Here is an 18,609-nt window from a genome sequence, read left to right on the forward strand (position 1 = left end):
TCTATCAGAGGACAGTTTGCCTCTGCAAGGACAGCCCCTCAGAGGGGGTACAAAGACCCTGGCCCCAGGCAGCCCAGGAGCCATAGCTCCTCCAATCCAGATTCTCCAGGGTCCAGGGCTGCCCCCTTATCCTGGCAGGAGCCAGGCAAAACCCACCCTTCGGCCCCTCCCCAGCCCCAGGCCCAGGCCCTTTGCCTGCTGGCACAGGGGAGGGGCTTCTCAACTCATGGTCTCTTCATTGGCTTTTGGTGGCTCGAGGTCCCCAATCTCTCTTGTGGGGGCTGCAACCCAGACCCTGCACATACAGGTACCTTAGGATCTTGCCCCTACCCACCAAATACCTGGGAAACCATCCCACCCTAGACCTCCCACCCCCACCCCAAGCCTGAGGATGGGCCCTAAGGGGACCGAGCAGCGGCTACCAGCAGGGTTCCTGATCCAAGGATTTATTCCACAAGAAGAGACTGATCCCTGCTTTAGGCTGAGGAAGCAGAAATTAGGAGTCCCCAGAACCTTCCACAAACAAAACACCAGCCCCAGGGACTCAGTGTGGTGGAGGCTGAAGCACGAGCAACAGGGACAGCACTTGGAAGGGAGAAAAGGTGAGCTTCAGGCGGCTGTCCTGAAGGGTCAAGTGGCCAGCAGGGTCTGGTCGCTCCAAGAGATCGCAGCTGGAGAACAGGAGGGGCCGTGAAGGCTCTGCGAGGGCGAGACTCGACCCCCGCCCCCATCCCGCACAGCCACTCACAGGATGGCCTCCTGAACCGGCAGCGACAAGTGCAGCCAGCAGTCCACGTGGCTGCCGTGGGCCTCATACAGCCTCAGGACCAGCGAGCGGCGCTGGGGGCTGCTCTCCGCCTGCAAAAGAACACGGCTGGCGGGAGGGGCCGAGGGCGGGCCCAGTTCGGAACCCCGCCCCCAGCACATCCCACCCCTTGCCTGCTTGACGGTCTCCAATAAGACCGCGGGTGAAGACACGGAAAAGGCACTCCAGGAGGTGGCGGGCGCTGGGCTGGGGGCTGGCAGAGCCAACAGGGGGAAGTTTAGGCTGTAGGCAGCTTGGATAACGCCAGCATCCTGGAAAGAGCCTGGGGTACGACCAGGAAACAATGCTGGTGGAGAATGGGGGCTACCCTCCCTTGTTCCTAGAAGGGGCAGGGAGCCAGGTTGCTGGGGTTTGGGCTCAGAGAAGGGCAGAGAGGTGGCTAGGGCTGCAGGAAGGCCCCACCATCCCCAGCACTCACCCTTGTGCGGCATCAGCGCGTAGGTGAACTCGTGGCGCCCCGTGTCAGCAGTAGCGTCCGGGGCTTTAGGCGCCCGCAAGCTGCGGTTAGGAGGGCGGGTAGGCGCCAGGCTGAAGCTGGTGGAGTTGTGGTCGGGAAGACCCATTTCCCCATGCCAGCTCCCAGGTGGGTACCCCACTTACAGCGAGAGGCTGAGGATGCTGCCTCGCACTGACGCGCCATACTTGCAGTCGTTGAGCAGGGCCAGCCCGAAGCCGTGTTCTGACAGATCCATCCAGCGATGGGCCCACACCTGGAGGGCAGATCCAAGACCCACTTGGTGGCCCTGCACTCCTCTTTGTGCTCCCAGCGTCCAGAGCTCCTGTCACTAGGCCGAGCACAAGCTCTAGAACCACACAACTGAACTCCAGCTCCCACTGTACGGGGCCCTGGGCATGCCACCCAACCTGTCTAAGCCTCAGTTTCCTTTTCTGTGAAATGGGAATAAATAATAGTACTCACCTCATCGAATGATCATGAGTATCAAATTAAATGTAAAACTTGCTATTTTTTTTCCACACAGGATCTCAGTCTGTCACCCAGGCTGGAGTGCAGTGGCTTGATCTCGGCTCACTGCAACCTCCGCCTCCCGGATTCAAGTGATTCTCCTGCTGCAGCCTCCCGAGTAGCTGGGATAACAGGACATGTGCCACCACGCCCGGCTTTTTTTTTTTTTTTTTTTTTGAGATGGAGTCTCACTCTGTCGCCAGGCTGGAGTGCAGTGGCACAATCTCAGCTCACTGCAACCTCCGCCTAAAGGGTTCAAGCGATTCTCCTGCCTCAGCCTCCCGAGTAGCTGGGACTACAGGCGTGTGCCACCATGTCCAGCTAATTTTTTTGTATTTTTAGTAGAGACGGGGCTTCACCATGTTGTCTAGGATGGTCTCGATCTCTTGACCTCGTGATCCGCCCGCCTCTGCCTTCCAAAGTGCTGGGATTATAGGCCTGAGCCACTGTGCCCGGCCAATTTTTGTATTTTTTTTTTTTTTTTTGAGACAGAGTCTCGCTCTGTCGCCCAGGCTGGAGTGCAGTGGCACGATCTCGGCTCACTGCAAGCTCTGCCTCCCAGATTCACGCCATTCTCCTGCTTCAGCCTCCCAAGTAGCTGCAACTACAGGCGCCCACCACCACGCCTGGCTAATTTTTTGTATTTTTAGTAGAGCCGGGGTTTCATCGTGTTAGCCAGGATGGTCTTGATCTCTTGACCTCGTGATCCGCCCACCTCGGCCTCCCAAACTGCTGGGATTACAGGCGTGAGTTACCACGCCCGGCCCAATTTTTGTATTTTTAGTAGAGATGGGGTTTCACCATGTTGGCCAGGCTGGTCTTGAACTCCTGACCTCAGGTAATCCACCCGCCTCAGCCTCCCAAAGTGCTGGGATTACAGGTGTGAGCCACCGTGCCTGGCCAATGTAAAGCATTTAGTACAATGCCTGGCACACACATTAGGAAGCAGCAAATGTTGATTATCCTCTTCCTCCCCAGCCTGTTCCACACAAGCAGTCTCCCCAGCCAGGGAGGAGTCCAAGGCCACCCCCACCCTGCCATGTCAGACCTCAAATCGAGCCCAGTCCCAAGAGGTATTGTAGTGGGTAGGTCGCTGCAGGTGCCCAAACTGGATCTCGTAGGTGGCCTGGGAACTCCGCACGCGAGCAGGAAACTCCACCTTCAGGAACTTGTGGGCCTCATGCCAGTGTACCTGGGAGCGAGAAGGAGGGCGGAAGTCAGGGAAGGAAGAGACACACCAAGGCCTGGGGCTGGCCCCTCCTTACCAAGCACACTTGGGGAAAACAGCCACCCCCTAACCCCCCCGCTACCTCGGTGTGGAAGCGGACATAGGGGCAGCCAACGTCCAGCACAACCTCCTGGCTAAGCCGACTGTTGGGGCTGATCTGTAGCAAGAACCAGGCGCTGCCCCGCAGGCCGCCCTCGGTGCCCACTGCCAGGGTCCCTGCCTGGCCCAGCACAGGCTTCCTATGGGACAGGGGTGGACATACTGATCCAGAGCAGCCTGTGTTCCCACTACCTCCACCATCCCCACATGCTGCCCAGCCCATACCGTGTCTCCAGGTGGTAGTCCATGACGTCCCATGCATCCCAGTACAAGGGGACATCATCAAATAGCACAAACTGGTTCCCCACGGCACCCTCGGCAATGGCCTCCCTGGAAGGACATGGGATTGGTGCTGTACAACCAACTGACCTCGCTCTCTCCAGCTGCTCTTGGTGGGGTAGGGTGGAGTGAGTAGACCCAGCGGACAGGGGACTACTGCCCAGCCTGCCCTGCTCCATGTGTGGGTTCCAGCCCAGAGCCACTGGTGGGCTGCTGTGGGCAGTGTTATGGCCAGGGGAGAGAGGAAATGGGCTGGGGTCTACTTGCCAGGCACTGGGAAAGGGCAGTGAGGAGTTGGCACCTGCCAGAGGCCACCAGGACCAAGGACGTCAGGCGGCCAGTTGGGTCCAGCTTCACTCGGATGATGCCATTGTCCAGAGTCACGGAGCCGTCAGTCTTTGTGGGAGGAGGCCTTGAGGCTGAGTCTGTAGGGGCTTCCCACACCAAAAGTCTTCCCACCCCAACCCCAGCCCCGCCTCACCACTTGCTCCAGGCAGGGGTGCTCAGGACCCTCAGTTGTTAGAAAGTATCCCAGCACAGCTCCTGCCCCCCAGGACATGCAGGACTCACCTCTTGCACTACGAACACAGGCTGCTGGGGCAGCAGGGGCTGCAGCGAGGTCGGGGGAGGAACAGGAGCATAGCCCATGCTGGGCACTGTCACCAGGGCTGGGGGTGAGGCTTGGGCATCAGTGCAGCCTTCCTGACCTTTCAGGAAGCTTGCGCAGGTGGGGATGGGGTGGTGGAAGATGTGCTACTACTCTCCATTCAAGGGCACCCAGATCCCTAGGGGTATCCCAGGCCTGATCTGTCTGGCCTCCATCCTTCCTGCTGCAGTAGCAACCCTTCCCCTCAGCTCATACCTAGGCTGTGGGCCCCGCCTGGTTTGGGCAGGGCCATCACTTCGGTCCGCTTCCAGGGCAGCGTGTTGACGATGAGGAGGCCCTCAGGACCTGGCTCCCCAGCACACAGGGCTGCGGCTGCGGCGCTGAGCAGTGTATTGCCATGGGAACGGATGTCTGAGGAAAGACTGGCTGGTCATAGGTGGGCAACAGGTCTGGAATGAGCCCATGGGTATCCCACAGGGGACACTACGGGCTCAGCCCTGGGGTTGGAGAGAGCAGACAGGACTATTGTGAGCCTAACCTTCATAGTGGCACATGGCTTCCTCTGCCACCATCTGGATGCAGCTTCCAGTCACCACATCATGGAACTGGTTCAGAAGCAGGAGCCTGCAGGGGCCAAGGGCAGGGATGGGAAGGCTGGGAGGGGCAGGCACAGAGGTATCTGCAGTGAGCAGTCAGGTGGGTGGCAGGGGCAGAACTGGGCTGACCTCCAGAGGTGCTGCAGCTGGGCTGCTGGGTATAGGAACTGGGCACTGCGGGCCAGGGCCAGGCTACTGAGCAGCTCCACGTCGTGCAGGATCCGCTCACATTCCCGGTTCCCCTTCTTGATCTGAGCCCAGGATGGGAAGATTAGTCTGGAGCCTGCTTAGGTGTCCCAGGACACCTTCCAAAGCCCTCCCTTGCTCAGAATCCCTGAGGACTCCCCAAGGGCCTTGTGGAGAAGGCCTCTGGCGGGTGACCTGCCTTAAATGCCTTCCCTCTTCTCCCCGCAGCCCAAACCCCTCTTTCTTCAGGGGTTTCTGCCTCCTTCAAGCTTTCTTGACCAACCCAGGTCTTGAACTTCTCTCCTCCAAACTTCTCTTCCCCTACATCTGGCCTGGGCTCTGTCCCCTGCTGCCTTCTCTGACCCTCTGCAGATCAAGGGCACACCCTCCCTGCACAGCCCTACAACCTCCCCCTGACCTGGGCATGGGTGGTGTATGTGCCATTGTGCAGCTCCAAGAAGAGCTCCCCAACCCACGTGCACAGCTGCTCTGAGTCACTCTCCAGTGCTGAGAAGAGCTGTCTTGGAGAAGATAGCTGCACCCTGAGGAGACCACAAGCCTAGGTCTCCCAGCCTTGGAGACCACATGGCTCACCCTTCTTCCACACCAGAGCAAAGGATCCAGCTCCTACAGAGAGGAGCCACTCCAGAAAGCTCCCCGTTCACAGATTGCCAGCCCTGGACGCCCTAGGAGAGCCTCTCTCTCTGGTGGGCTGGAGCCCTTACCAGCTTCAGCTTTTCCCCCACCCACCCCCAGGGTGGAAGTTTGGAGGAACCCGTGGTCTAGGATTGGGACAGGACAAGGTCCAGAGGAGGGGTTGGGCCCAATGTCTGAGGGAAGGCAGGGCTCATGGCAAGGGCCCAGGGTGGGGCTAAAGGAGAGCCAAGGCCCGGCCTGACCTGGGCAGCCCATCTGTATTGCTCAGGCGCTTCAGGCGGTCCAGCATGGTCTGGGTGGGGCCACCACCCCCATCCCCAAAGCCAAAGAGGAAGGCACTGTGGTTGGCCCGCCCCTTGTCCCGGTTGTTGGCCACGGTCTTCAGCACCTAGACAGGTGAGGGCAGGCCAGCATGGATCAGCCTGGGACAAGCCAACCCTCTCCAGCCTGCCCCTACCCCACCACCCTAGGTGACCCCTCACCTCCTCCACGCTGCCCTGCATCCCATAGGAGTCGCCAGGTGGGAAGTGGACCAGTACACGGGAGCCATCCAGCCCCTCCCAGAAAAATGTATGGTGCTACCAGCAGGGAAACAGAGGCAGGGCAGAGAGGCCAGAGTCAGGGCTGAGGCAGAGCCAGGCCTTCCAGACTTGGTCCTGCCCCTGCCTGCTATGTGACCCTGGCAGAGGCAGAGTGAGGGTTTGGTGGTCTGTCTAGGACCCCACAATAAGGGGGAGAGGCAAATGGGCCAGGCGGGACTGAGGCCCACTCTGACCCTGACCCCCCTGGGGCCTGCTTACTGGGAAGGAGTTCACCAAATTCCAGCTCAATTTCTGGCTGAGAAAGCGCCTGATGCCACAGCCGTGCATGATCTGGGGGAGCTGTGCTGAGTAGCCAAAGGTGTCTGGCAGCCAGAACTGTGGAGAAAGAGGATCCTGGAGTGCAGAAACCAGAGCTCCAGGCGGACTCACCCCAGCCTCAGCCCCTCAGCACTCCAAGTCGAACGCCAGCCCCACTTGCCCACAGCCTGGTGTAGCAGCTCTCAGCCTACCTCGGAGCACATCTTCCCAAACTCCTGCAGAAAGAAGTTCTGGCCCTGCAGAAACTGCCTCACCATGGCCTCTCCACTGGGCAGGTTCCCATCCTGGCAGTGAAGGAAGTGGGAGGCAACGCAGGTCAGCGCCGGACGGGGAGCAGGCAGGCGCTCAGGCCAACCAGATCCCTGCAGGAGAAGCCAGGGCTGCTCAAACATGGGAGTTACAGCCAGAACTCAGGAAGGGCCCCTGTCCTTCAGGCCTGACTGTCCATCTGCCTGAGGGGGTGCCTAGGAGCGCTGGAGTCTCTCCTCCCCCTTGAAGTCCCAAGGCCTTGAGATCCCAGGGACTAACAAGCCAGCCCTGCCACACAGCGGGGATGAGTGGCCTGTGGAAACTCACCAGCAAAGCCGGGAGGGCTGGGACTACCTGAGGGAAGGCTGTTGTCATACGGTTCAAGGCTGAGGAGTGCCCAGTGCACTTACCATCTCCACCCAGGTGCCCCCCACAGGCACAAACTGCCCACGGCACGCAAACTCCTGGAGGCGGGAGTACAGGCCAGGATAGCGGCTCTTCACCCACTCCAGCTGCTGAGCCTGTGGGCAGGTTGAAGGGAGCTGGGACCAGAGTGACAAGGGCCCCACCCAGGACTGAGCATATGGGACTCAGTGGGTGGCTGAGGGTGAGAAGCAGCCCTGACCCCAGGCCTGGGAAGCCTTCAGGGCCTGTGGAGCTCCAGGGAGGGCCACATGCCTCCCTTCCCCCTCACAGCTGTCCCTCTGACCTGGGAGCAGGCAAAGATGAACTCAGGGTTCCGCTCCATGAGCTGCAGGGCCGTCACCCAGCTTCGGGCACATTTCCTCACAGTCTCTTTGAAGGGCCAAAGCCAGGCTATATGGGGAGTAGGGTGGAGGATGGAGGGAACAGCAAGGCTGACCAGGCCTGGGCTGGGACTCCAGAGGGTCACCTAGCCCCCGTCCCATCCCAGGCCCTTCACCCTGGAAAGCCCTGTGGTGTCCCTCCTAAGTGGTCACTTCACTTCACTCCAGCGAGGTGGGAGGAGGGGCTGGGCAAAGGAGGCGGCAGTGCTATGAGGCCAATTATACAGGTCAGGAAATGGAGGCTCCAGGCCCCAGAACAGCCTCAGTCCTCTTGGGGAATTAGACATCCCCTAGAGGATCCTACGAGAAGTAGCAGGGACTACCCTACCCCTGCATACACTTGATGTATACCTGGGAACAGAGGCATGGCTCCCAGGATGGAGCCAGCTGTCCTACCAGAGGTGCCACAGCCTCTCCTGACTCCCAGGCTGCAGTTCCTTCCTTACCAGCCCAGAACCTCTCACATCTTACCCTACATCTTGGCACAGCAGAGAAAGCCCTTGTTCTGTGATCCCAAAACTTCAGCTGCATCAGAATCAATACCTTCAGGAGCTTGTTAAAAATATGGATTTCCCGTAAAACTCAGACACTGCAAACTTGTCCAGGAAGCCTCTCTGGAATCCCCCAACCCAGTTGGAGTAAGTACCTCTCCTGTGCTCTCCAGTGCCCCAGACTCCCTACCATTGTGTCACCAACTCTGCCTGCTGAATCTGTCTCTGTAATCCTACCCTCAATATCTAGCATGGGCCCCATGAGGCATCAGATTTTGTTGAAAGAATAAATGAGGCTGGGCACGGTGGGTCATGCCTGTAATCCCAGCACTTTGGGAGGCCAAGGCAAGTGGATCACCTGAGATCAGGAGTTCGAGACCAGCCTGGCCAACGTTGTGAAACCCCGTCTCTACTAAAAATACAAAAATTAACCAGGCGTTGTGGTGGATGCCTGTAATCCCAGCTACTCAGGAGGCTGAAGCAGGAGAATCGCTTGAACCCAGGAGGTAGAGGTTGCAGTGAGCCGAGATCACGCCATTGCACTCCACCCTGGGTGACAAGAGTGAGACTCCGTCTCAAAAAAAAAAAAAGAATAAGTGAATCCAAAGCAAGCAGAGCCCACAGTCCAGCCCCCGAGCCCCATTTTACAGATGGGCAAAATGCGGGTCCAAGAGGAACAAGAACTTGCTGAGCATCACACAGTGCTTCTAGGGCACATCCAGGTCTTCAAGGGCACTCCTGCTTCCCCAACCAGCCCAACCAGCTGCTGTCCTACCTGTATCAATGTGGCAGTGCCCTGTGGCATGAATTGTGTGTTGGCTTTCACCTCCATGTTGGCCAAAGAACCTGGAGGCCAGGGCCTGGGCCACTGGGAAGGTCTCAGGCTGGGCAGGGTCACACACGTTCACCATCTGATTGGCTGTGTACAGGGCCTGGAAGCTGCGCTGGTTGTCCTTCCCGAGGCCCTGCAGCAAGGTTCTGCCCCTTAATCCCCTTTTCAAGCACAGCTTCCAGACCTAGGCCCCATTGATCTCCTCAGGGCTCTCAGCAGAGCTCCCCTGACCCCCAAACTTTTTTCCCTGCTGGTCCCCCTGCTCAGCACCGTCTCCCTCCTCCCCTTCACATAGGAAAATTCTCTCAACCCTCAAGTAGGTGGAAACCCTCGTCCTACTCTGGATTCCCAGAGTCCCATTTATCTGAGCCAAAGAACAACCTTCTTGGAGCAGGGCTCTAGAGGGTAGCAGGGGGTACAGGGGGTGTCAAGTACCTTGGCTATGCCCAGCAGCAGCTCCAGATCCACCAGGAGCATGTGGACATCCCGGTGGAACACGGCTAGCTCAGCCCGGCTCAGCTGGAACATCTTCTCAGGGTCAGGGGCTGCAATCATGCTTCCCTTCCCGGCCCCTAGGAGCCCATTGCAGGCTACTTCCACATAGAGAGTGAGGCTACAAACATGGGGAGACAGCCTCAGGCTAAGGGACTGGCACAGCACACCGGGGACTTGGGGAGGGGACACCCAGGAGGCATCCAGCTGAGCCCAACCTGTCTGCTTCCAGGATCCACTACCCAGAGGATCCCACAGTGTAACAAGAATGCATGTGGGAGGGTTGTGGTACAAACACCAGATGGATCCCATGTCCTGCTGTCAGAGAGAATAACTAGCAAAGTTTGGAACCATGTAAAGTGCACTGCTGTTTAGTCTTATATTTCCAAAGTTGTCTTTGCAAAGCACTGCCTTGGTCTTGGAACCCTCTTTGCATATTAAAAGCATGTTTGGATCTCCCAGGCTCAAACTTTTAGACCCAAGATCTAAAACCAACATGGCGAACATGGGCGGGCCATTCATTGGAGAACAGGCTGGGCTGTGGTGATGCCATACTTAGGCTTCGGAGAACAAACATGACTTCCTTAGGGAGGCCTTCCTGACTCCACTTCCCTGCTAAGTCTAGAGCAAATTCCTCAGTGGAGTACCCAGGATTTTCTTCCAGAGCCCTCAGTTTTGTAATTATACGAGTGGATCTGTCTCCCTTTGTTGGCAAGGACTATTTTATTCACTACCATACCCCCAGTGTCTGGAAGCATCTGAAACAGTATTCAATCTATATAAAATACATTCATAATGTCTAAGAAGTGTTTTTAATAGTGTCATAAAATGTCCATGTTATAACATGGAATGTAAGAAGTAAGGATACAATCTTAACTAGTAAAAACTATACCGGGATGAGCCGGGCACGGTGGCTCATGCCTGTAATCCCAGCAATTTGGGAGGCTCAGGCAGGTAGATCGCCTGAGGTCAGGAGTTTGAGACCAGCCTGGCCAACAGAGTCAAACCCCATCTCTACTAAAAATACAAAAACTTAGCTGGGCATGGTGGCGGACACCTGTAATCTCAGCTACTAGGGAGGCTGAGGCAGGAGAATTGCTTGAACCTGGGAGGCGGAGGTCGCAGTGAGCCGAAATCGTGCCATTGCACTCCAGCCTGGGTAACAAAAGTGAAACTCCGTCTAAAAAAAAAAAACAAAAAAACCCCGCCAAAAAAACAAAAAAAACTATGCCGGAAAGATACACCAAGAACATGAATACTGGGCTGGGTGCGGTGGCTCACGCCTGTAATTCCAGCATTTTGGGAAGCTGAGACGGGCAGATTACCTGAGGTCAAGAATTTGAGAGTAGCCTGGCCAACACGGTGAAACCCTTTCTCTACTAAAAATTAAAAAAAAATAGCTGGATGTGGTGGTACACACCTGTAATCCCTGCTACTCGGGAAGCTGAGGCATGAGAATCGCTTGAACCTGGGAAGCAGAAGTTGCAGTGAGCCGAGATCGTGCTACTGTACTCCAGCCTCGGCGACAGAGGGGGACTTCGTCTCAAAAAAAAGAATATGAATGCTGAGATGTTAATAATGTTCATTTCTATTCTACAGAGTGGAATAACAGTAGTTATTTACTTCTTTGTGCTTTCCTGTATTTACCACAGGCAAACATTGCTATTATTTTTGAGACAAGGTCTCACTATGTTGCCCAGGCTGTAGTGCAGTGGTGTGATCATGGCTCACTGCAGCCTCGGCCTCCTGGGCTCAGGTGATCCTCCCACTCAGCTTCCCAGGGTAGTGTAGGTCACTGCACCCAGCCCATTATTTTTATGGTTAGGAAAAAATCATGCTTTTAAAAGTAAACAATGAGATGTGAGGATGATTGTGCTGGAGCAAAGGGGGGCTTATGAGATCACTCTGGGCCTCAGCTCCTCCTTGCTCACTGGTACTCCCTCCCTGACAGCACTGGTCAACCAGGGCACAGGGACTCACCTTCGGGGGTCTCTTTCCCCCAGCCTGTCAGTCAGGACATAGCTGGTCTTCTCACCCTCTTTGGTTAAACCCTAGTAGGGAGGGAAATGAGAGAGACAAGGCTTGAGGCTTTTGGACAGTTCAGGTAAAGTGTAAGCCATGGGGAGTCAGGCCCCTCCATCTGGTTCCCAGCTCTGGGTCCTCTCTCCCAAGCAGGGCCAAGATTGGCAAATCAGGGACCCTTGGCAGTAGACGCCCCAACTCCCATGGCAGCCAGCACCATGACCATCAAATAGCCCCTGTTTACCAGTGGCAAAGCCATGGTCTTATGGGAAGGGCCCGGGGAAGGGGTTAGGCAGCCTGAGTGTGGATTCTGGTGGCCTCTGCACCCCTAAATAAATACCTGAAAAGAAACTCCGTGAAGTCAGGGACAGGTTTGCCTCATTCCCTGCTACATCCTAGTGCTTAAGGGTATGGCCCAGAATGGACACCAGGGGATATTTGCTGAGCCAGTGAAGGGAGGAAGGGAGGTCTCTGCCTTCCTGCAGCCAGGAAGAACAGTCTTAACGCCAGATTGAGAGTCAGTCCAATTTGAAATGGAAGCTGTGTGAACCTGAGTGAGTCAACTAACCTCTACACATCTGTTTCTTAATTTGTAAATGGGTATAAAGTCCTACTAGATAGGAGTATAAGGACTAAACCTGATAAGGGTGGAGCATGAATAAGACACTTAATAGTGGTTATAGCTGGGGAATGGGATGGGAATGGGAATGGAGAGATCCATTACTTTAGAACTGTTTGAAATGTTTTCCTATAAGTTTGTATTATATACAATAAAAACTAAGGACCAATTGCACAGATGCCCAAGTGGCAACTTCCCTAGTCCTGAAATCCTGATACCACCCTGTGGGCAGAGCAACTCAGCTGTGGCTTCTCCAGAGTCCACAGAAGGGCTGTAGTCATTTCAGGGCTGAAATGTGGCCATACTTGGCCCTAGGGCAGGGTTCCTCACCTGGACAGGTTCTCCATCACGCCACACCAGACCTTCTCCATCACTTTCCCAGCAAAGGTGAACTTCCTGGCCCACCCATGCCTCTGGGATGGTCAGCTCCACCCGGAACCAGCAGGTCCACCATCTGCAAGAGAGCTGTTGTGATAGGCCTAGAGGTAGAAGCCCTATCCTGATATCCTTCCTTGGATAAAGTGTCCGCAGGGGCTTGAAACTCTCCAAGCATCTGCAGTATCACAAGGTACTCAGCTTCGAGTCACAAGAAAGGAGCAACAAGGTGAGAAGCAAGAGGGAAACAGGTAGAGGCGTCAAAGGTTCGTGATCCCTACGGTGCCTTTCCTAAGGGATGTCCAGAGGCGGCTACGTGGGAATGAAAACCATCCCCTGAAGACTCAGGGACCAGGGAGCTGTTCCCAGCAGAGGGTGCTGCTCGATCCCACGTAGTTGTCTAGGGCAGAGGGCAGACAACGAAGGTGTGGCTGGGAGCTGGGCTGGGACTTCCCTTAGGCCCGTGGCCCCGCCCACCCGCTGGGCGTTACCTACGTGGGTCCGAAGCTGTCGCCGACCTGCGCGGGGCGGAAGTCCCGCTGGACTGCCTCCTGGTAGGGAAGTCTCTCCGGCGTCAGGAAGCTGGAGAGCACAGCCACAGGGCAGCTGGCCCCAAAAAGCCTGCGTGGGACAGGCCGGTGGGCACATGCTGGAGGCCGCCCCGTTTCCGCCTGGGGGCCAGCTGGCCGGTGGGGCCGCACTGTCCCTGGATCCTCCGCCAAGAGGGCTGCCTAGCCGCTCCGCGGCATAGTCCATTCCCTAACCCCTCCTCCCCGGCCCCTGCCCTGCCCGCGGCGGGCACTTCGTCCCGCGGCCCGGGTGGCTGCAGCTTGGGTTTCTCCCCGGAAGGAAAGCCTGAGGCGCACGGATGCGGTCGGCCGGCTGCGGGGGACCAGGGGCCACACCTGCCGCGGAGGTTACAGTCGGTAAAGTAGAGCGGCGACACGAACTTCTCCACCCGCTCCAGCGTGGTGCGCCAGTGCTTCAAGGCCGGCGCAGCCGCCATCGCCGGGCTCTCGCTCCTCTTTCCGGAAGGCCCCTGGCGCTACCGTTCCGCTCCACGGCAGGAAACCAAAGGTTCCGGCGTCCAGAGGGCGCCTCCCAGTCCCGGGCAGCTTTTCTTGGAACACCGGCGGCTCTCGGAAGCCCAGCTGCTGTCTGAACTTTGAGCCGAGTTGGAAGCTAGAAACTGTGTTTTTGAGGCTGCCCTGTTGTCCGAGATAGTGGGCAGCAGGGAAAATCTCAAAATAAAATGGGGAATTTGACGATTAGAACTCTCGGAAGTCTCGGGACAGAGACTTAGGCCATTCGGCAAGAGGGGCGGGAGCCTCAGCTGCTGCAGACCCAGCCTCAGAAGCAGCAACCGGGAGACCTCTGGCTCTAGCTGTCGGTGAACACGGAAAGTGGTGTTTGCTTAACGTGGAGAGCCAGACTACCCGGAATAGGTGTTTTCATACCGGAAGGAGATCAGGGTTACGCCCAAGTTACTACACTTACTCGATTACACGCTTTACTGAATGTATATTGCTAACTCTTGCACATCACCAGAAACTCTGGAGTTTGAGGTAGTAGAAGAGTCATGGCATTGACGATCCCAATGGAAAAATGTATTTCACCATACAGGACTGTAGAGTCCAGGGAAGCCATTAATACCAGAAACAGACCTCCAGTTTCATTCTCATCCCTAGTACTCCACCGACAGCTTTATTTTTTTCTCCTGGGGTTGCCAAGAGAGTCTTTGTCTATAAAATCATTAGGAACAAAAAAAAATACACAAGATTAGCCCTGATATTTTAATGGAAATACTGACCAAGTTTACAACATTTCAAATGCAGATCACACGGAAAGGTGACTAAGTACAGAATAACAAATGTGATTTAAAATAAAGATAACCTGCTGCTGCATATAATACAGGTTGGGTTTAGAGCTTGGAGCTCAGATGTCAGACAGCAGGAGGAATAAAAATGCTACTTGTGAAAACCCAGGCTGTAGGTAAAACTTACTCTTCTGTTGGTTGCACTGGTGGGTTGGGACCTTCTCCTGAACTGGCCTTGAAATCCTATCCTGACCTGCCGGCAAGTGCTCTGGACAAAACACTGTGCAGGGGCAGCAACAGCTGGGGCTGACCCTGATCACACCCCACCAATTTCCCCTATGGTTTCAGGTCAACATGACCTTTCTTGAGGGAACACAGGGGATAGGTGAATTATTTGAGAAAACCTCAAGATCTTTCCCCTAAATCAGTACACATGACCACCGCCAAGTCAGACACTGCCCCAGCTTTGCCCTAAAATCTCATCCCACAAAGCTCTTTTTGGCACCCTACACTTTGGCTCACAGTCTCCTCTCCCCAATACAAAAAAAGCCTAAAATCAGGCCAGCTCTGGTGGCTCACACCTGTAATCTCAGCACTTTGGGAGGCCGAGGCGGGAGGACAGCTTGAGGCCAGGAGTTTGAGACCAACCTGGGCAGCATAGCAAGACCCTGTCTCTACAAAAAGTTAAAAAATTAGCTGGGTGTGGTGGTATGCAGCTACTCAAGAGGCCGAGGTGGGAGAATTGCTTGAGCCTGGGAGGTCAAGCCTGCAGTGAGCTATGATCGTGCCACTGCACTCCAGTGTGGGTCATAAAGCGAGACTTTGTCTTTAAACAATAAAAGCCTAAAATCAGAGAGGTCTACCATGTGTTTTGAAAATCCAGGAGCCAAAAAATTTGTTTTTCTTTTTGGTGGTGGTGGTGATTTTTAACTAAAAAGCAAACATAAAACACACAGAACATTGCTGGTTACAACTAAGACTTGCGTAATGGTTGCTGAAGAAAAATCCACCAGAGTACTGGGAGGGGCTCAGTTGGTCTTTGTTCAGAAAGTCCAGGTTAACCACATAGAAAAATCCTAATCATTCATGTTTAAATGTCTGCTAGTTTAAATTTATGTAATTTAAAAAATAGGTATCCCATTTCAAATTTTCTCCCTCCCAACTCCATTTATAAGGTATACCACATGCCTTATACACACTTTTTTTCAAACACTGGTTTGGTATTTAAGTTGCTCACCCCCATCCATCACCAATGTGAATAAGAAAAAATATATAGAAATACAAACTACATAGCTTGACAACTTACCCAAATATAAAATATTTTCAGATTATTTGAACAAGGGAAAAAAACATGTACGAAAAGACTTAAGTATTCTAAGGTTTTGGAATATTTTGATTTGGGACAAGTAACAAGTATTTAAAGCAAAATTCTGTTTCTACCCTGGATAAGGAACTGAAGTCAAAATCCCTGCTTCACAGTATTTTCTGGTGAGGACAAGGGACCGTGGGTTGAGAGTTTATTCCTTAAGTAAGAACCAAGCTTTATTTATTTACAAAAAAAAAAAAAAAAAAAAAAGTTGGGGGCAAAGGGGAAGACAAGTTTTACACAAAAGTACTACAATGGTAACTCCCTTTGGTAAAAAGTGTAATAAATGTCTTGTACATCTGTTCATAGGTACTAAATCTGAAGCCACATAGTACTATGGTACACAAGAAGCTAGAGCAGTTATGCTAGCACATCAAAGCATATTTCTTTTAATAAAAAATTGACAGTATGTACATTATGTACAAAAAAAACAAGTTAAAATTGTGTGTGTGCGTGTGTGTCAGAGAGTAAAGCTGGTGGATGGCACTAGGGTAGACTAGTAAAGAGGCAGATACAAAACAGTTCCACGGGAGCTAAAAAGGACGACTGATTTGAACTCGTTGAGGTTGAGAACCAGAGGAGAGAAAAGGGTAGGCAGCAAGGGAATCGTCAGGAATAAAATCCACAAGATGATCAATCCCAAAGCCAAACTGCAGGTCCCAGATAAAACCTAATGGGTGATCTTAGATGTGCTCAAGTGACCAGAAAAAAAAAATCAAATCCAGTTTTTTTTTTCCTTTTGTGGGGAGGGGAGAGGAGCAGTGACCATGATAGTTCCAATCCATCTGAGTATTAAGTCCTTCCCCAGTCTGTTTTGTAAATGCATCTCCATCCAGTCAAAGTGTGAACAGCATCCGGTTCCCTCATTGAAAGTTAGGCCACAGGAGACTCCAGTCTTAGCTCTGCTGGTGTGTGCAAGCAAACTGCATGTCTTTGCTTGCATGGACTTCCTTCCCCTCCAGGGCAGGCTATACCCAAAACCCTTTGGGAAAAGTTCCAGCTTCAGCTTTGTAAGGTATTCATGTTCCTAACAGGTAGCCCACTTGGTGCCAGGCTGTACCAGCCACACACAGGTCAGGTGGCCATGTCCCAGAGAGGCCCAGTGAGGCTTGAAAGGCATCTTCCTTGTTTCTTCAGTGTGTGAGTGCATAGGCCCATACACACACCCCCACACACACCCCAAGTTATCTGCTCTGGCTTTGCAGTTAAGGGGCTTTGAATACTGTGCCGTATTTGACACGATACTTGTTAATGCTCACAAAATGCAGGGTCTCTGTATCACAGGTGGTGGTACAGGGCACCAGGCCCTCCAGCCCCTCACCCATGAGCCACTTGCTGGTCTCTGCTGCCATTTCACGGGGCACATGCTCCTTGGTCCATTTATCTACCCAGGCCTGGAATCTCTGATGTAGACGCTTGCTTACACGCTCATGGGACTGCAAAACAGAAAAAAAAATTTTTATTAAATGAAGCAGAACCAAAAAAGAGCCCTTCAAATACAAAACCTAATTTTCTTCTAAAGGAGCAAAGGAAAGACGTGGGGCCTCAAGTTTTAGATACTACTGTTTTTGTTTTTCTTAAAAAAAAAAAAAAAAAAAAGGATTCTCTGTTTAAAGAGAAGTTAAAGAGGTAAGAACATAGAACATGTGAGGGCATGAAAATCCATAAAGCCTCCAAAGAAATGCGAACACAGGCTCTGGGCTGAAAAAGCTCACTGTTCTCAATTTTAGCATGCGTTAGTATAACCTAGGGAATGTGTTAAAAAATACACATTTCTGACCAGGCGCAATGACTCATGCCTGTAATCCTAGTACTCTGGGAGGCTGAGGCAGGCAGTTCACTTGAGCTCAGGAGTTTGAGACCAGCCTGGGCAACATGGCACAACCCCATCTCTACAAAAATACAAATATTAACTGAGCGTGGTGGCACACACCTGTAGTCCCAGCTACTCGGTAGGCTGAAGTGGGAGGACTGCTTGAGCCAGGAGGTGGAGGCTGCAGTGAGCCGAGATCGCACCACCGCAGCCTAGATGACAGAGCCAAACCCTGTCTCCAAAAAAAAACAAAAACAAAAACAAAACCCCCAAAACCCACATTTCCTTGGTTTTACCAATGTGCATTTTAAACCAGCAATCCAGCTGATTCTAATGTATCCTGGGTGGGACCCAGTGAGCCACTGATCACTTCTATCAGCATGGAGATCCACCTCTAAGCCAGACAGTGCAAAGCAAAGGGCTTAAAACCACTCTCCCTCCACTGTGTTACCCCACCCTGGGAAGCAGAGTCCAGGCTCGGCAGATGTTCTGCAGGGGGTTCTGTTCCCACCAACACATCCAGTAAAAATTTATTGGTGTCCACATGCAAGGATACTAGAAGAGATACAAAGACAAAACTGGTGTTGCCCAGTGTCCCAAATAATGTGAATCAGAGACAGGCAGACACGCAACACATAGCAAAAAAAATTAGCCAGGTGTGGTGGTGCACGCCCGTAATCCCAGCTACTCGAGAGGCTGAGGCAAGAGAATCTCTTGAACCCGGGAAGTGGAGGATGCAGTGAGCTGAAATCACGCCACTGCGCTTCCCTCAGTGCCATGAGAGAAGGAGAGCAGACTCTTGAACAACACGGCTTTGAACGGCGCAGGGCCACTGATAGGCAAGTTTTCTTCCATCTCTGCCAACCCTGAGACAGCAAAAACAACTCCTCCCCCTCCTCCTCCCTCTTCAGCCTACTCAACAAGATGAGAATAAGGACCCTTTATGATGAGCCACAACCACTTAATGAAGAGTAAATGTATCTTCTTCTCTTGCTTATGACTTAACATTTTCTTTTCTCTAACTTACTTTATTGTAAGAATATACAGTATAGGCTGGGCACAGTGGCTCACACCTGTAATCCCAGCACTTCAGGAGGCTGAAATGGGTGGGTTGTTTGAACCCTTAAGTTTGAGACCAGCCCTGGGCAACGTAAGGAGACCCCGTGTCTATTTCATTTAAAAAAAAAAAAAAAAAAAGAAAAAAAGAATGCAGTATATATAATACATACAACATACAAAATATGTTGTTTATCAGTAAGCCTTCCAGTCAATAGTAGACTATCAGTAGTTCCATTTTGGGGGAGTCAAAAATTATACACAGATTTGACTGTGCAGGGGCCAGTGCCCCAAACCCCTTGTCATTCAAGGGTTAATTATACATTAAACTGTTTGCTCAACATCTCCCACTTGAAAGTTTTGTAGTCCT

The 18,609-nt window shown here is 53.2% G+C and overlaps 2 protein-coding genes across 18 annotated transcripts in view; both read right to left on the minus strand.

Annotated features, from left to right (window-relative positions):
• Positions 1 to 430: 430 nt before the first annotated feature.
• Positions 431 to 13,795, minus strand: MAN2C1 (mannosidase alpha class 2C member 1). Of its 10 annotated transcripts, none has more exons than XM_054450037.2 (27): positions 13,094 to 13,795; positions 12,684 to 12,809; positions 12,144 to 12,267; positions 11,153 to 11,223; positions 10,593 to 10,640; positions 9,116 to 9,293; positions 8,624 to 8,813; positions 7,261 to 7,367; positions 6,962 to 7,072; positions 6,494 to 6,586; positions 6,243 to 6,359; positions 5,925 to 6,020; positions 5,685 to 5,830; positions 5,204 to 5,327; positions 4,729 to 4,850; positions 4,542 to 4,627; positions 4,259 to 4,414; positions 3,967 to 4,064; positions 3,698 to 3,792; positions 3,343 to 3,447; positions 3,101 to 3,257; positions 2,839 to 2,982; positions 1,427 to 1,536; positions 1,245 to 1,324; positions 940 to 1,019; positions 749 to 858; positions 431 to 671 (listed from the first exon to the last, which is right to left on the minus strand). In XM_054450037.2, the coding sequence occupies exons 1-27, from the start codon at positions 13,192 to 13,194 to the stop codon at positions 545 to 547; spliced, it is 3,102 nt and encodes a 1,033-aa protein (XP_054306012.1). In that variant the 5' UTR covers positions 13,195 to 13,795; the 3' UTR covers positions 431 to 544. The 10 variants fall into 10 exon arrangements, 9 of the variants coding, with proteins under 9 accessions (XP_054306012.1, XP_054306010.1, XP_054306008.1 ...); XM_054450035.2 differs by having other exon boundaries at positions 940 to 1,088; XM_054450033.2 differs by having other exon boundaries at positions 6,494 to 6,664.
• Positions 13,796 to 15,520: 1,725 nt separating this feature from the next.
• SIN3A (SIN3 transcription regulator family member A) overlaps positions 15,521 to 18,609 on the minus strand; it is an 84,551-nt gene continuing 81,462 nt past the window's right edge. For all 8 annotated transcript variants that reach the window (XM_054450028.2, XM_063652776.1, XM_054450027.2 and 5 more), the window contains one exon: positions 15,521 to 16,806. In XM_054450028.2, the coding sequence (XP_054306003.1) occupies positions 16,576 to 16,806 (231 nt within the window). In that variant the 3' untranslated portion in view covers positions 15,521 to 16,575. The remainder of the gene's footprint in view (positions 16,807 to 18,609) is intronic.

The sequence above is a fragment of the Pongo pygmaeus genome, chromosome 16 (genome assembly GCF_028885625.2).
Source record: "Pongo pygmaeus isolate AG05252 chromosome 16, NHGRI_mPonPyg2-v2.0_pri, whole genome shotgun sequence".
NCBI classification, from domain to species: domain Eukaryota; kingdom Metazoa; phylum Chordata; class Mammalia; order Primates; family Hominidae; genus Pongo; species Pongo pygmaeus.

What these genes read in the sequence shown, in the direction of transcription:
- MAN2C1 (XM_054450031.2), bottom strand. Translation starts at nt 13,194, where the DNA reads ATGGCGGCTGCGCCGGCCTTGAAGCACTGGCGCACCACGCTGGAGCGG. An exon ending in GGCGACAGCTTCGGACCCAC is followed by an intron (nt 12,268 to 12,683) that starts GTAGGTAACGCC and finishes GCTCTCTTGCAG; the next exon opens with ATGGTGGACCTGCTGGTTCC. An exon ending in GGGACTGGGCTCGATTTGAG is followed by an intron (nt 1,537 to 2,838) that starts GTCTGACATGGC and finishes TCTGCCCTCCAG; the next exon opens with GTGTGGGCCCATCGCTGGAT.